The following is a 12,279-nucleotide window of genomic DNA, read 5'->3' as shown; positions in this document are numbered from 1 at the left end:
GGGTTCTGGCGCATGCTCAGTACGAAAGGGCGCGGGGTGGGGCGGCCGCGCATGCGTGGTGGCGAATATCCTCCCTCAGTGAGGAAGGGGCGGATGTGGAGACCCACGTGGGGAAAGGTAAATGTGGGTTTGGTTTTAGGGTAGCTTCGAGATTCAGTCCCTCAGGATCTTGGCACAGGGCAAACCTGGGCTAGAAGGCCTGGCACTCGGCCCGAGAGGTTTAAAGCCCTCTCCATTTCCGGGCTCTGCCCCTTCAGGATGGTGGTGCCTTCACTGAAACTTCAAGATCTAATTGAGGAGATACGTGGGGCCAAGACCCAGGCCCAGGAGCGGGAGGTGATCCAAAAGGAGTGCGCCCACATCCGCGCCTCCTTCCGCGATGGAGACCCCTTAAACAGACACCGCCAGCTGGCCAAACTGCTCTACGTCCACATGTTGGGCTACCCCGCCCACTTTGGACAGGTATTGGGCAGGTCCACCTCCCTTCTGAGTTTGATGAGAAAGAGTAATGGAGCAGGATCTGGGACACCCCTCCCCCTTACCTAGTTGTGCCTTGATTTTTTTTTTTTTTCCTGCAAAAATTCTGAGCCCTCCCTCGCGGCATGCACTGCTCACCTCCTTCCCCATTACAACCCCTATGGGTCATAAGCTGGTCTGAACTCATTTTCTGGCCAGCCCCATTCAAGTCACCTCCTTTCTTCTCCCATCCTCTTTGACTCCGGGTTCCTTAAAACTACCCACTAGTAGTTGAATTTCCTAAGCCATTCCTCTGGTTGAAGAAGGGTGCTGGGAAATGGTGCTACCATAAGTTAATTTGCTGGTAAAGAAGATAGGAAAGGGATGTTAGTGCCTCCGGTTTCACCCCTGCCCCTTCCTGTTCTGCCTCCTTCCCTATAGATGGAGTGCCTGAAACTGATTGCCTCCCCCAGATTCACAGACAAGAGGGTGGGCTACCTGGGGGCCATGCTTCTACTGGATGAGAGGCAGGATGCCCATCTGCTCATTACCAACAGCATCAAGAAGTGAGAGGGTTCTGGGTACCACTTGGAATCAGGGAGATGGGAGAGTGGGGAACTGTTAACTCCCAGGGGGCTGCCTAATGAAGGTCTTGGACTAGATGGATTTCTCAGAGCTTGACTGACCACCATCCCAACTCTGCAGTGACCTGAGCCAGGGGATTCAGGCAGTACAAGGCCTGGCCCTGTGCACTCTGAGCACTATGGGCTCTGCTGAGATGTGCCGGGACCTGGCCACTGAGGTGGAGAAACTGCTCCTGCAGCCCAGCTCCTATGTGCGCAAGAAGGTGAGACAGCAGGACCACAGGCACTTACCCCACCAGAAACTATCCTTTTGGCCATGTGTTATAGGTGGGGGGTCCATCCTGGCTGACCCCTGCCCTCTTCTGAGCCCCCTGATCTCTGCAGGCTGTTCTGACTGCAGTGCACATGATCCGGAAGGTCCCTGAGCTCTCCAACATCTTCCTCCCACCCTGTGCCCAACTGCTTCATGAGCGCCACCACGGTAAGGCCATGGGGCTCCCCGTCCCCTGCCTTACCTCTGGCTATGGACAGAAGTGAAAAATGGGACGAGAACACCAGCCCATAGGAGAAGGGTGGCATGTGCACACAAACACACGTGCAGTAGACTCTGCCCCTGGCCCACCATTCACTCCCCACCCCCACACCAGGCATCCTGCTGGGCACCGTCACGCTGATCACGGAGCTCTGTGAACGAAGCCCTGCAGCCCTCAAGCACTTTCAAAAGGTGGGCTGGTGAAAGGGGCAGGCCCTGGGCCAGGAAAAGAGGGGCCCTGGGGTTGGAATGGGGCTGAAGGTTCAGAGGATTAGGAAGAATGCCCAGTAAGGCTGTGCCCTCCCTCCAGGTGGTGCCCCAGCTGGTGCAGATCCTCCGGACCCTGGTGACAACAGGATATTCCACAGAACACAGTATATCTGGAGTCAGCGACCCCTTCCTGCAGGTGGGCTGATCCTTTCCTGCTGTATCCCTGGAACAGAGGGCTTAGCAGTAAGCCCATGGCTGTCGGTCACCTCCCAGAGAACCCTTTGGGTCAGTCAATCTTAGGCAGGAGCATGGCAGACACAGTATTGTACAGGTCATCCCGAGACCAGTGCGGGAAGGGGGATGCCTAAAGGTCAGAAAATCCAGTTTGGTAACAATGACAACACAAAAACCTGTCTCCAGATCGCCTAGCCTCACACACGTCTGATCTCCCAGGACCCAAGGGACCTGTGCAGGGGAGGGAGAGGGGCAGAGAAGCTCTAGGAAACCAGCCAGATCCCTCCTGATACTTTCTTCAGTGTTGGATTTTTCTCCTCAGCCCAACTTCTTACCCTCTGAACCCCTCCACCTTTCAACCTTTAACCCAACTTCAGGTCCAGATACTTCGTCTTCTTCGGATTCTGGGCCGGAACCATGAAGAGAGCAGTGAGACCATGAATGACTTGCTGGCCCAGGTGGGGGGCTGGAGAGTGGGCAGTGGTTAGGTGTGTTGCCCTGAGATCCCACTGGCCCCAGGATCCCTCACATGACCATCCACTCTGTGGTGGCCATATAATCACATCTCCGTTTCCCTCTAGACTGTGATCTCCATGAGGACAGGGACACAGTCTGTCTCAGTGTGGCAGCCGCTGGCACATGGTGGGGGCTCAGGGAACTTTGTTAGATGCTGGAGGGCTGATGTGGTGGATACCTTCCAGAGACCTGAGAGAGGACAGAGCCACTTCTAGTTGCATCTTCTCTCCCATCCACTCAGGTGGCCACTAACACAGATACCAGCCGAAATGCGGGCAACGCAGTCTTGTTTGAGACAGTGCTGACCGTCATGGACATTCGCTCTGCACCTGGCCTTCGGGTATCCTCCCATATGCCTCTCCCACTGTGGCCCCGCCCACCAGCCCAGCCAGGCAGACAGGTGCTATTCACTGGTTTCTCCTCCCCACCCATCACTGGTTTCTCCTCCCCCGCCCATCAGGTTCTAGCTGTCAACATTCTTGGCCGCTTTCTGCTCAACAATGACAAGAACATTAGGTAATAGTCCCAGGTGTCTGGCCGGGCTGTGCCACCAAGCCCCTGGCCATCGCCCCTGCTTCTTCCAGGGTCTCCTGATTCCCCTACCTCTTATTCCAATACTCAGGGCAGAATGGGGCAGGGAGGGGGCTGATGGCTGTGGTGTGATAGGGCCTCTCCCACTCTGGCCAGGTATGTAGCCCTGACGTCATTGCTGCGTATGGTGCAGTCTGATCACAGTGCTGTGCAGCGGCATCGGCCCACTGTGGTTGAATGTCTGCGGGACCCTGATGCCTCCCTCAGCCGGTGAGTAGGACAGAGGAGCAAGAAGAGAGGGCAGAGGGCCCCGCACCTGGTAGCCAAGAGCTGGATCGGATCAGAGCAGCTGAAGTAGGGGGATTAAAGAGACAGGTGCCTGGAGAAGGGAGGGCCTGAGGCATGTCTCAGGGTGACCTGGCCATTCCATATAGACAGACCTCTTTCTCCTGCCAGCCGGGCCCTGGAACTGAGTCTGGCTCTGGTGAATAGCTCCAACGTGCGAGCCATGACACAAGAGCTGCAGAGCTTTCTGGAATCCTGCCCCCCTGATCTACGGGCCGACTGTGCCTCAGGAATCCTGCTGGCAGCAGAGAGGTGAGGTGACAGGTGCCCAGGAGGCAAAGACTAGGAGGTAAAGATGGGAGAACCTGGGGAGGGTCAGCACCAGGGCTGAAGAGCCGTGTGTCCCCTAGGTTTGCCCCAACCAAGCGGTGGCACATAGACACCATCCTGCGCGTGCTGACAACGGTGAGAGAGGAACTGGACTAAGAGCTGGGAGGGAGTGGGCGGGGCTCACCACCCTCACTTGGCCACATTCACCTCCTCCAGGCAGGCACCTATGTACGGGATGATGCAGTGGCCAACCTGACCCAGCTGATTGGAGGGGCCCAGGAGCTACACGCCTACTCCGTGCGCCGCCTCTACAGCGCCCTGGCAGAGGACATCTCCCAAGTACTGTTACCACCGCACAGACCTCGGGCCGCCCAACCCTCCTCGGCCTTCTTGGGCCACCTACTCCCTACACCTGAGTCCTAACTGTTTCTCCCTGGAGGTCACAGCTACCTACTTAGTGGAGACACTCAAGGATGGAGCCCTGTTTTTAGTTAGAACACCTAGACTTTTGGGGCGCCTGGGTGGCTTAGTCGGTTAAGCGTCCGACTTTCGCTTAGGTCATGATCTCACGGTTCGTGGGTTCGAGCCCCGTGTCGGGCTCTGTGCTGACTGCCAGCTCAGAGCCTGGAGCCTGTTTCAGTCTGTGACTCCCTCTCTCTCTGACCCTCCCCTGCTCATGCTGTCTCTCTCTCTGTCTCCTAGAAATAAATTAAAAAAACATTAAAAAAAAAAAAAAGAACACCTAGACTTTTGAACTGGCTCTGGTATCTACTGGCCGTAGATACTACTACAGATGACTTATGTAAGTCTCCATCTGCTCAGCCTACTCCACCCTGTCTACCTCCCAGAGCAGTCTTGAGAATCAAATGAAATGGAGTTCTTTCTGCATGTATCAGGTTTTATTACCTTGAGTTCTGAGTGGATTAACAGAAGCCAGCCACTACCCGTAGTCATTTCTCCATATTAAAGTAGAGTGGGCAGAAACCATGTACCCCTTCCTCAAGGGAGGGACCCTCTTGCTTCACTCTCGCTGAGCCCCTTTTGAGGAAGCCATGTAGTTCTGATGCGTGGCCACCAGAGGGCAGAAGATGTCCAAGAGCCAGGACAGAGCCAGAGAGAAACACCCTTCCATAACTGTTTCAGGGCAAGACCTTTCCCGTTGCCCACGCCTGCAAACCCCACCACCTCTGTGCTGCATAAAGGGAGGTCACGGGTCTTGGAGGCTGAGGAGGGGACCCAGAACCTGGCCTAGCACGTTTCTTATCCCATGCAGCAACCATTGGTGCAAGTGGCAGCCTGGTGCATTGGAGAATACGGGGACCTCCTGCTGGAGGGTAGCTGTGAGGAAACAGAGCCCCTTCAGGTAAGACCTCCGCTGGGAGGACACCAAGGAGGGACTCAGCAGGAGAGGCAAGATGCCCCAGGGCGACTACTGTGTCTCTGCTGAAGGTGGAGGAAGAGGAGGTGTTGGCCCTGCTAGAAAAGGTGCTGCAGTCCCATATGTCCCTGCCAGCCACCCGAGGATATGCCCTGACAGCCCTCATGAAGCTCAGCACCAGGCTTCGTGGAGACAGCAGGTAAGAGAGGGTCCCAGCCCCTCCAGAGACCCTCTTCTTGGTGTCTCCAGGGACAGATGTCCCTTCATCGTGCCCACCGGTTTCTGAGTTTCTCTCCATACACGCACCCGAGTTCCCCCAATCCTTAGGTTCTTCCTTTTGAGCCAAGTATCGTGGGCACCCCACTGCTCTGGGGGGCCTTTCCCTCCCCTGCCATACCGTGGAGTTGAAGGGCAGGGCAGGCTGCCGTTCCACTCACACACCATCGTGTGGCCCAGCCGCATCCGCCAGGTGGTGTCCATCTTTGGGAGCTGCCTGGACGTGGAGCTGCAACAGCGGGCTGTGGAGTACAACACGCTTTTCCGGAAGTACGACCACATGAGGTGCGATTGGCGCTGTGCCGCGGTGTCGGACCCACACCCCTGCCCTCTCCCCACCTGCCCTCTCCCTAGTACCCCTTTCCGGGCACGAGGGTCTCATCCTCACCTGTGTCCTTCCTCAAACACAGTCAGAGCCTCCCACCTGTAGTTCATTGAACCTAAGTTGGCTTCCAACCCTCATTGCTCATCTGAAAACTGGCCACAGAGTGCCATCTTAGGAAATCAGAAAGGCACTCTGACCCACCGTGTGCCCAGGGTTCTGCATGGTCTCGCCCTTCCTTCCCCATAGTTCTTATGAAAAGCCCAAGGTCCACCCAGAGGGACACACCTGTATTCCATCCTCTCAGGGCCGCCATCCTGGAAAAGATGCCTCTTGTGGAGCGAGGCGGGCCTCAGGTTGATGGGGAAGCAGAGGAAAGCAAAGAAACCCAGCTTTCGGAAACAGCCCTTGTGTCCACAGAGCCTCAGGTGAGGAGGCCGGAAGCCGCAGGGGGATGAGGACTTGGTCGGGCTTCCACACCCAGCCCTGCTCCTTCTGCCCTTTCCCCTAGGCCTCCAAGCTCTTGGATCTGTTAGATCTCCTGGATGGCACTTCTGGGGATGCCCAGCCCCCACCCCTTCTGGATCCCTCCCCCGGAGGCACTTTAATACACCTCCTCGACCTTCCCTGTGCACCTCCACCCCCACGTAAGCCGCAGCAAAGGGGAGATGGGGCGGGGGTCACCTGGGTAGCTCAGTCAGTTAAGCATCTGACTCTTTTTTTCTTTTTTTAAAGTGTTTATTTTGAGTGAGAAAGAGAGAGAGAATCCCCAAGAGCACAGAGCCTGATGCGGGGCTCACATGGGTCTCCATCCCATGAACCACAAAATCGTGACCTGAGCCAAACTCAAGAGTCAGTTGCTTAACTGATTGAGCCACCCAGGTGCCCCAAGCGTCCAACTCCTGATTTTGGCTCAGGTCATGATCTCGTGCTTCATGGGACGGCGCCCCACGTCGGGCTCTGGTAGCACAGAGCCTGCTTGGGATTCTCTCTTTCTCTGTCCCTCCTGCACATGCATGCACGCTCTCAAAATAAATACATAAACTTTAAAAAAAGAAAGTGGAGGGAGATGGGAGGTGTCTTAAGAAAAGGAGGGGTAGAAATGTGCTGCTTCTCCTTCTTTGCCAAGATTACATCCCTCTCACCTATCCCCATCGTGAGAGGTAAAAGTGTTCATTAGCTGGTGCCAGTTCCCTCCCACATACCTCTCAGTGCCTCCCCTTTGTTCCAGACTTCTTACCCTTACCTGTGGCGCCCGGCTTCCTCCCAGCGGCTTCCTACCCATCTACTTTCCCTGCTACCGCTCCACTGGCCCCTGCCAGCGTCTCAGACCCTCTCACCTGAAGCCCTTGGCAACTTGTGTTCCTTTTACATGAATGCTCTTGCCCAGCACACCAAACGCCTGGCTCCTTCTCATTTTTCAGGCCTCAGCTAAACTGTCGGATGCCTCCCCCTGCCACTCCTAAGTTAGTTCCCCCCAGTTATTCGGACATAGTTAATGGTCTTCATAGCAACACTTAGTCTGTGATTATCTTGGTTGTTTTCTTGTTTATTGTTTCTCTGACTGCTAGACTATGAGTTCCATCTTGTTGTCTACTTTGTCACTAGCACCTCAAGCACTGTCCTGCACCCCGTGGGCTCTCTCTTCATTTCTGTCCAATGAATGAATGAATGAATGAATAAGCGAGCTTTTTATCTTCGCCCATACACGGAGCTGCTTCTCTCTCCATGTTCCAGCTTCCATCCCAGATCTCAGAGTGTTTGAGCGTGAAGGACTACAGCTGAGTCTGTCTTTTGTTCGACCCCCTGGAACTCCTGCTTTGCTCTTAATCACAGTCACTGCTACCAACACCTCAGGGGCTGATGTCACCCACTTCATCTGCCAGGCCGCCGTGCCCAAGGTTTGTGGAAGACCAGGATTCAAGGTGGCCTGGGCACTCGAGGAGAAAAGGCTATGTAGAGGAGGTGGGTGGGGGGAAGAACGAGAAGGGAATGACATTCAGGGACAAGCACTGGGGAAGTTATGGGAAGCGGGTTTAAGACTCTTGGGTGTGGAGGGGTTGCTGAGCCCAGCTAGCTGCCTTACTGTGTTCTGCCCAATCTCCTGTGCTCAGAGTTTCCAACTGCAGCTACAGGCCCCCAGTGGGGACACAGTTCCAGCTCAGGATGGCCTTCCAGTGACCCAGCTCCTCAGAATCCTCAATCCTAACAAGGTGAGCTCCAAAGCACTCACCCACCCGCTTCCTGTTGATAAGGCCCAGGGACAGGAGACGTCGCAGGTACTAACCCCGGTCTCCACTCTCGTACTCCTAGGCCCCCTTGAGGCTAAAGCTGCGCCTCACCTACAACCACTTTGGCCAGTCGGTGCAGGAGATCTTTGAGGTGAACAACTTGCCTGTGGAGACATGGCAGTGACTCAGCCTCCACTCACGGTCTGAAATCCTCCTGTGTCCCAAACCCCCCAGGGTCCCAGCCACTTTGAGCCTGTACCTGATGGCTACCAGCAGGTGGTGCTCTGCGCCTGTGCTTGCCTCTGCAAAAACTGGGGGAGTGGGGGCTGCTGCCTTCCCCAATAATGAGAGCCCAATAAAGCCTGAGGGGCAAAAGCCATATTTGGGTATATTTGAGATAGAAAGCGTTTATGAATCATAGCAAGGGAAGGATTTTCTTTTCTTTTTTTTTTTTTCAATGTTTATTTTCAAGAGACCAAGTGTGAACGGGGGAGGGGAAGAGAGAGAGGGAGATAGGGAATCTGAAGCAGGCTTCAGGCTCTAAGCTGTCAACACAGAGCCCAATGCGGGGCTCAAATCCATGAACTGCAAGATCATGACCCGAGCCGAAGTTGGAGGCTTAATCGACTGAGCGACTAGCGCTCTGGGAAGAGTTTTCTTATTCAGAAAGTAAACTTGTGTATTTTCCCCTGAGCCTTAGGAACCTATTTTAATAAATGAGGACTTTGCTTTCTTCCCCTTCCAGGTTTGGGAGCAAATCTGCCCCTACATCTCCATAGGAGGCACTGTACCATTTGGGCCAGAGTAGGGTACAGGAGCAAAAAGTAATACAAAAACTTCTAGATCTCTAACGGATTCCCACCTCCTTCCCCAACCTGCTGCTATTTCCCACACCCCAAGGCAGGGAAATCCCTGCTGCCTCCCCTCATCTCTAACTCAGCTGTAAGGCGGTTTAGGAGCCGCTGGCAGAATCAATGGCATCGACCAAGGGAGGGGGGGTGGCAAGGGATTTTCCTGTGCTTAACTACTGATCACAGCTAAGTGGAAATCCTATAAACACGAGCGGAAATCAATGGAGGCTGCTTAGCGGCCAGGGGAGAGGGGCGGCCCACAGATTGCATCTGACGGATGAGGGAGAGGAGGCAGCCAGGGAGGGCTCAAGGAAGGATCGCTGAGGGTGAGGTGAAAGAAGAGGCGGAGCTGGAGAGAGAGGAGTCAGTGTGGGAAGAAGGCCGGGGAAGAGGCACAGTGAGGCCAGGAGGGAACCCTCTTAAACTCAGAGTTCTCTTCCCTGCTGAGGAAGTGACACCCTAGCCCAGGTTGCCGTCAGGATCTTTAGTCCCCCTGTGGCTTCTCTCCACAGCTGTGTCCTTGTAGCAGGCGCTGATAGTCCTGCGGCTGGAAGCGCTGTAGGTACACGATCAGCTTGGCAGGCGCTCTCTCCTGTACCGGCACACCTACAGGAAAAAGGGGAAGCAGGAGAGAATCAGACAGAGCTGCAGATGCTTTGACTCTGCTCTCTGTCCACAGAGCCAGACCCCAGAGTTGTTTCCAAGGCAGCACTGGGATTCTGAACCAGTTTCTATAACCCTCCAGCCCACACCCTGCCTGGCGTGTGGAAATGGGGCCTACGAGCACCACTTCAGGTAGTAGTGGGGCTAGGAAGCCAAGTGTGAGCCTCACCTCCAGCAAAGGACACATGGTGAGGAGGCGCTCAGGTGCCCTGAAGACAGAGGGTGCCTCAGTATCCACTCATTTCAGCTATTGCTCCTGTCCCTCAATCGAGATTAAAGCCCATCTAGGCAGGCCGGAGCTCATCGGGTTGGTAATGAAGCACATGCAGAGATACACACAGAGAACCCAAAGGATATAGAAGAAAGGAGAGAAGTAGCTACAGCCCTGGGGTGGGACTCACACAGAATTCTAGCCTCTAGAGTGGTGGTATGGAGCCATGAGAAGTCATATCTTATTGTTAGTGCCCGGCAGCATGCTGAGCATCTAGCAGGGAGCTCAGCGTATGCTTGTTGGGAAAGCGAGAACAGCATTCCACGGCTTTAAGGCTTCGTGGGATGCGCAGGCCCACACTTGTGTGGATAAACTGTCTACAGAAAAGAAATCAGCCAACACTTGTCCTGCTGTCTGTCACGTAAATACAGTGGTCTCACCTTTTTACCTAAAGTCAACAGGACAAATTAAATTAGGGCTCCAGGTAGTTGTACAAATAAGAGGACAGGATTTGGGAGAAAGAAGGATGGGTGGATGGATTAAAACAGAGACCTGATGCAAACTTGGGAGTGGCTGGAGGTGTGCGAACTAAATGAGGCAAGGATTGAGAGAGATTAGAAACCTGGAAGGATTTGACTCAGGGCAGGCAGCTACTGGAAAAGCAAACTGGGTCCTCCAAAAAACCGCTCAGGCAACCCCCATTGCAGAAATAACCCCGAGAGCCTCTGCACGAACCCTCCCCACGAACCCATTCAGTGGGTACACCCAGATGGATGCTGAAGCCGAGGAACACACAGAAGGGCCTGGCTCCCTCACCAAGCATGCTGCTGAGTCTGCGAATCTTCTCAAGGGCAGCTGGGACTTCAGCCTCCTTGTGCACCAGGGCCTCTACCTCACCCACGGTGTAGCCGAAGTCTGCTGTGTCCAAGTCCACCCTGAGTGGAGGCTCCTCTTCATCAACTCCAGAGAGCACCAGCTTCCAGGAGCTACGCTTAGTCACAAAACTAGCTACTTCCCGCAGCCCCAGTGGGCCCAGCACAGCTGCCACACCTCCTGCCCCCAGGACCACAGCCCCCAGCACCTCACAGAGCTGGGCCACAACTGCAGGCTCAACTGTAACTTCCACATACTCCTGGTGGGGTTCTGAGACGCCCGCTGTTCCAGGACATTTGAGCTCCCAGCCACTACCCTCTCGCTGCCGCAGCCAGTGGTCAGCCTGCATGAGGCTCAGCTCAGGGGTGTCATAGTAGCTGTCCCGGAAGGTAACCTGGTGCTCTAGGGTGCCCCCCAACTCCTGCAGCCGCTTCTCTGTGCCAGGCCCAGGAATGAACTTTCGCTCCACCTCAATCAAGGCCTGGTCCGTGATATCTGCAATCAGTCAATCAACAAACATTTGCTGAGCTCCCAAGGGTGCTCCCCCTTGCAGGATGACAATTCAGTAACCCCCTCCCCCCCAGGAAGAACTTAAGAGGAACACACAGTCACAGGGCTCTGTTGGGACTATAGCCCCTTCTCCCTGCCTAGTGATGGATGGCCCCTTCTGTCTGATGTTTTAAGGCCCTCCAGGTAATCCCTTACGCCGTTCACGATGGCCTCAATTTAAAGGGCTCCCTAGAGAACTGTGTTGGGTGTCCTCCTTTCAGTACTTGCCGTCCACACCTTGCTACCCCAGGTGGCCAGTGGCTCACTTCCAGGAACGACCCCGCCCTTCGCCACAGCACCGGGCATTGGAGCCCCGGGTCTCACCTCAAAGCCCGAGGACCTCCCTCCCCGGGGACCTGGAGATGGGAGAGGGGCGCCCACACCACGCTAGCGAGGAATGCTGGGAGTAGTACCTGGCCTCGGACCACGGCCCGGCTCTCGGTGCACCAGGCCTGTCCCAGCACAAGCGGCCATATTAGGTGTGATGTGGCAGTGCCAAGGACAGGCCGGGGCTTGAGAGGCCAGTCACGTGATAGGGATGCTGCGACCTCGGCGGCAGGCCGGGAGCGCAGAAGTCCCCCTGTGCCTTGCTCCTCCTCTCCGACTCTTCCTGGTTCCCGNTGACCAGGTGCATGATGGGAGATGTAGTTCCAAAGGGAGATTTTGCTTCCTCGCCTCGCCCGTCGCTATGGTGACAGGAAAGCTGTGATTAGTGCCCCAGAGACCCTACGTAAAGTTGAGCAGGGGCGGTGTGGACGGTCGGACGGAAGGAGCTGAGCCCCAGTCCCATCTCCAGCCCTCTCACTCCCTAGGCAGATGGACCTGAAATCCAAGCAACTCACTCGGACGCTGTCCCAACAGATATTTTACTGACTATTATGGCGGTCCACAAATACAGGCCAGTGGCAATGGGTTGAAAAAAGGGATAACTCAGGCCAGTTTAACTACTCTGGAGTAGCAACCTAGCGTGAAAGTTTAGGGTAAGGGTGGAAAACTGTCAGAGGAGGAACGGAGTATTTTGGATAAGAACTAGAGACACTGGGATTTCAACAGTTAGAGACATAGATGGGAGACAGGAATAGCATGAGCAAAGACCAAGAAGCTGGAGAGCACCTGGCCAGTGTGTAAGGAGAAGGAGATGAGGCTAGAAACACTGCTGAAGAATATGTATGGCCTTGAGGGTCAACCAGACTGAGCAATTTGTCACTGAATTGCCAGTGGCCCCTGAGCAGGCTTTGTGTGGAGTG

At 55.1% G+C, this 12,279-nt stretch overlaps 2 protein-coding genes across 4 annotated transcripts in view; one reads left to right on the top strand and one right to left on the bottom strand.

The window, feature by feature from the left end:
* The window catches only part of AP1G2 (adaptor related protein complex 1 subunit gamma 2), an 8,468-nt gene extending 204 nt beyond the window's left edge, over positions 1-8,264 (top strand). The window contains exons 2-22 of one of the 3 annotated variants that reach the window (XM_077770423.1): positions 258-462; positions 898-1,022; positions 1,162-1,303; positions 1,425-1,521; positions 1,688-1,764; positions 1,883-1,978; positions 2,394-2,474; positions 2,774-2,872; positions 2,993-3,048; positions 3,220-3,333; positions 3,520-3,660; positions 3,759-3,813; positions 3,895-4,017; positions 4,952-5,041; positions 5,128-5,255; positions 5,513-5,617; positions 5,962-6,082; positions 6,166-6,301; positions 7,392-7,555; positions 7,769-7,867; positions 7,968-8,264. In XM_077770423.1, coding sequence (XP_077626549.1) covers positions 259-462; positions 898-1,022; positions 1,162-1,303; positions 1,425-1,521; positions 1,688-1,764; positions 1,883-1,978; positions 2,394-2,474; positions 2,774-2,872; positions 2,993-3,048; positions 3,220-3,333; positions 3,520-3,660; positions 3,759-3,813; positions 3,895-4,017; positions 4,952-5,041; positions 5,128-5,255; positions 5,513-5,617; positions 5,962-6,082; positions 6,166-6,301; positions 7,392-7,555; positions 7,769-7,867; positions 7,968-8,069 — 2,355 coding nt within the window. In that variant the 5' untranslated portion in view covers position 258 and the 3' untranslated portion in view covers positions 8,070-8,264. Of the gene's footprint in view, positions 1-257; positions 463-897; positions 1,023-1,161; positions 1,304-1,424; positions 1,522-1,687; positions 1,765-1,882; positions 1,979-2,393; positions 2,475-2,773; positions 2,873-2,992; positions 3,049-3,219; positions 3,334-3,519; positions 3,661-3,758; positions 3,814-3,894; positions 4,018-4,951; positions 5,042-5,127; positions 5,256-5,512; positions 5,618-5,961; positions 6,083-6,165; positions 6,302-7,391; positions 7,556-7,768; positions 7,868-7,967 lie in introns of those variants that run through there. The other 2 variants (XM_077770424.1, XM_077770425.1) reach the window with 2 other exon arrangements.
* A 68-nt stretch (positions 8,265-8,332) lies between these two features.
* On the bottom strand, positions 8,333-11,646 carry THTPA (thiamine triphosphatase). Its single transcript, XM_077770426.1, is given in 4 exon segments — positions 8,333-9,228; positions 9,230-9,342; positions 10,427-10,978; positions 11,446-11,646. Coding segments are annotated over 4 exon segments (759 nt in total). The 5' UTR covers positions 11,507-11,646; the 3' UTR covers positions 8,333-9,195.
* Between the last annotated feature and the right edge of the window lie 633 nt (positions 11,647-12,279).

This window comes from Crocuta crocuta, unplaced genomic scaffold (genome assembly GCF_008692635.1).
Source record: "Crocuta crocuta isolate KB4526 unplaced genomic scaffold, BGI_CrCroc_1.0 scaffold175, whole genome shotgun sequence".
Lineage (NCBI taxonomy): Eukaryota > Metazoa > Chordata > Mammalia > Carnivora > Hyaenidae > Crocuta > Crocuta crocuta.
The sequence above is the reverse complement of the archived record's forward strand: the minus strand, read 5'-3'. Positions and strand labels throughout refer to the sequence as shown.